Source organism: Procambarus clarkii, chromosome 70 (genome assembly GCF_040958095.1).
Source record: "Procambarus clarkii isolate CNS0578487 chromosome 70, FALCON_Pclarkii_2.0, whole genome shotgun sequence".
In the NCBI taxonomy this organism is placed as follows: domain Eukaryota; kingdom Metazoa; phylum Arthropoda; class Malacostraca; order Decapoda; family Cambaridae; genus Procambarus; species Procambarus clarkii.
In genome coordinates, this window is record NC_091219.1 from 24,257,783 (window position 1) to 24,261,302 (window position 3,520).

Here is a 3,520-nt window from a genome sequence, read left to right on the forward strand (position 1 = left end):
GGGAGGGAAAAGGAGAAGAGAAAGAGATGAGAGAGGGTTGAAAGGCAAGGAGTAGAGAAGGTGGAGAAGTGTGTGAAGGGTGGAGAGGTGGATGTTAGGGGAGAGCGGGAGAGAAAGATAAAGAAGGTGGGAGAGAGGGTGAAGAGAGGCATAGGAGATGAGAGGAGGAGACAGTTGAAGAGTGGGGGGAGTTGGAGAGAAATAGGAAGAGAAGAAGAATAAGGAAAGCTAGATGAGAGAGAGTAAAAAGGCTGGGAGAGAGAGAGAGAGAGAGAGAGAGAGAGAGAGAGAGAGAGAGAGAGAGAGAGAGAGAGAGAGAGAGAGAGAGAGAGAGAGAGAGAGAGAGAGGGCTGAGTAGGTAAGGAAAAAGTGAAACCACGGTTGAGTGAGTATAACACTAGTCTGCTACCCTGTCGACCTAGGTTCGAATCCTTTAGGGATCATTTAGAGTTCTGTTGAAGAAAATAGACAGCAAGAGAGTTACAACAAATGTAATGCGTGTCAGTGAGACAGAGCAACATTTAATCCAAAAAATTTGTGCTGGTCACATATTTGAGTCCAGCCTTCGCCGGAGAGGAAGGACAATAATCAAAATCTGATAAAACAGGAAGAGGCAATCTCCGGACACTCGTATGAATGAGGAAGGGGAGAAAAGAATAATGGCCAGCACCGGAGGAGAGGGAGAGAGAGAGAAACAATGAAACAGTGAGAATTAATAGTTTGATAAATATAAGGAATGAGACACACACACACTGACAATTATGAGAAGATCTGATGTTGTCCCCCATCTCCTTCACTCCCTCTCTCTCACTCTCTCTCTCTCTCTCTCTCTCTCTCTCTCTCTCTCTCTCTCTCTCTCTCTCTCTCTCTCTCTCTCTCTCTCTCTCTCTCTCTCTCTCTCTCTCTCTCTCCTACCTACTCGCACCTCTCTACTAGGCCCAACTCTTAACGCTCTTAACTATGTCAATTAAGAAGAGCTGGGCATTAGCGATTAACTTCTTCCGCGTCATTTTACGCACGGCGAGATAAGGGCTCCATGTTGATGCTGCATATTCCAGCTGTGGTCTAATGTACGTTGTATTCGGGATCTTCAACAACTCCCTGTTAGCATTCCCATGTCCATTATGGCAACCTTGCATATGCAACCTATGGCATCCGTGTGATGTGGGCTGGGGTAGACTGTTGTAGGCTGGGGTAGATTGGTATAGACTGGTGTAAATTTGTGTAGGCTGGGGTAGACTTGGCTAGCCACATATAGACTGGGGTAGACTGGTGCGTCTACATCTCCCTCTCTACTCTCTTCTCTTTCTCTCTCCTCGGGTTATCCTCCCTCTCTCTCTCTTCATTTTCTTCTTTCTTTCAAGGTGCTTTTTCTGCTATTCATTCTTCCCCTGTGTCTCCCTCTTTTCTCTCTCTCTCCTTTCGTTGCTTTTCCATCTCCTCTCACACCCTTTCCACTTGTCCATTCTCGCTCCTTTCCTTTTCTCCTCGGTCTCCTGTTTACGTTTTCCGTTACGTTACATCCACTCCTCCATAGCCTGGTCACCCTGCATGTTCTCCTCCATAGCCTGGTCACCCTGCATGTTCTCCTCCATAGCCTGGTCACCCTGCATGTTCTCCTCCATAGCCTGGTCACCCTGCATGTTCTCCTCCATAGCCTGGTCACCCTGCATGTTCTCCTCCATAGCCTGGTCACCCTGCATGTTCTCCTCCATAGCCTGGTCACCCTGCATGTTATCCTCCATAGCCTGGTCACCCTGCATGTTCTCCTCCATAGCCTGGTCACCCTGCATGTTCTCCTCCATAGCCTGGTCACCCTGCATGTTCTCCTCCATAGCCTGGTCACCCTGCATGTTCTCCACCATAGCCTGGTCACCCTGCATGTTCTCCTCCATAGCCTGGTCACCCTGCATGTTCTCCTCCATAGCCTGGTCACCCTGCATGTTCTCCTCCATAGCCTGGTCACCCTGCATGTTCTCCACCATAGCCTGGTCACCCTGCATGTTCTCCACCATAGCCTGGTCACCCTGCATGTTCTCCTCCATAGCCTGGTCACCCTGCATGTTCTCCTCCATAGCCTGGTCACCCTGCATGTTCTCCTCCATAGCCTGGTCAACCTGCATGTTCTCCTCCATAGCCTGGTCACCCTGCATGTTCTCCTCCATAGCCTGGTCACCCTGCATGTTCTCCTCCATAGCCTGGTCACCCTGCATGTTCTCCTCCATAGCCTGGTCACCCTGCATGTTCTCCACCATAGCCTGGTCACCCTGCATGTTCTCCTCCATAGCCTGGTCACCCTGCATGTTCTCCTCCATAGCCTGGTCACCCTGCATGTTCTCCTCCATAGCCTGGTCACCCTGCATGTTATCCTCCATAGCCTGGTCACCCTGCATGTTCTCCACCATAGCCTGGTCACCCTGCATGTTCTCCACCATAGCCTGGTCACCCTGCATGTTCTCCTCCATAGCCTGGTCACCCTGCATGTTCTCCTCCATAGCCTGGTCACCCTGCATGTTCTCCTCCATAGCCTGGTCACCCTGCATGTTCTCCTCCATAGCCTGGTCACCCTGCATGTTCTCCTCCATAGCCTGGTCACCCTGCATGTTCTCCTCCATAGCCTGGTCACCCTGCATGTTCTCCTCCATAGCCTGGTCACCCTGCATGTTCTCCTCCATAGCCTGGTCACCCTGCATGTTCTCCTCCATAGCCTGGTCACCCTGCATGTTCTCCTCCATAGCCTGGTCACCCTGCATGTTCTCCTCCATAGCCTGGTCACCCTGCATGTTCTCCTCCATAGCCTGGTCACCCTGCATGTTCTCCACCATAGCCTGGTCACCCTGCATGTTCTCCTCCATAGCCTGGTCACCCTGCATGTTCTCCTCCATAGCCTGGTCACCCTGCATGTTCTCCTCCATAGCCTGGTCACCCTGCATGTTATCCTCCATAGCCTGGTCACCCTGCATGTTCTCCACCATAGCCTGGTCACCCTGCATGTTCTCCACCATAGCCTGGTCACCCTGCATGTTCTCCTCCACACCTCCATAGCCTGGTCACTTGCACATTCATTCTCATTTTCTTTTTAATATGGCTATATATTGTGTGTGTGTACTCACCTAGTTGTGCTTGCGGGGGTTGAGCTTCTGTCTCTTTGGTCCCGCCTCTCAGCCGTCAATCAACTGGTGTACAGGTTCCTGAGCCTACTGGGCTCTATCATATCTAAACATGAAACTGGGCATGGAGTCAGCCTCCACCACATCACTGCCTAATGCATTCCATCTGTTAACTACTCTGACACTGAAAAAGTTCCTTCTACGTCTCTGTGGCTCATGTGGGTACTCAGTTTCCACCTGTGTCCCCTTGTTCGCGTCCCACCAGTGTGGCATAGTTTATCCTTGTTTACTAGGTCGATTCCCCTGAGGATTTTGTAGGTTGTGATCATGTTTCCCCTAACTCACACACACACTCCCCTGTGTGTGTGTGTGTGTGAGCGCCCATCTCTGCATTGTTTTTTCCCCCCGTG

The 3,520-nt window shown here is 50.9% G+C and overlaps 1 protein-coding gene across 1 annotated transcript; it reads right to left on the minus strand.

Moving 5' to 3' along the window:
- Nucleotides 1-1,517: 1,517 nt before the first annotated feature.
- LOC138356001 (transcription factor sma-9-like) lies at nt 1,518-3,023 on the minus strand. Its single transcript, XM_069311548.1, has one exon. The coding sequence runs from the start codon at nt 3,021-3,023 to the stop codon at nt 1,518-1,520; it is 1,506 nt and encodes a 501-aa protein (XP_069167649.1).
- Between the last annotated feature and the right edge of the window lie 497 nt (nt 3,024-3,520).

Coding starts and splice junctions, on each gene's coding strand:
- LOC138356001 (XM_069311548.1), bottom strand. CDS start 3,023: ATGCAGGGTGACCAGGCTATGGTGGAGAACATGCAGGGTGACCAGGCT.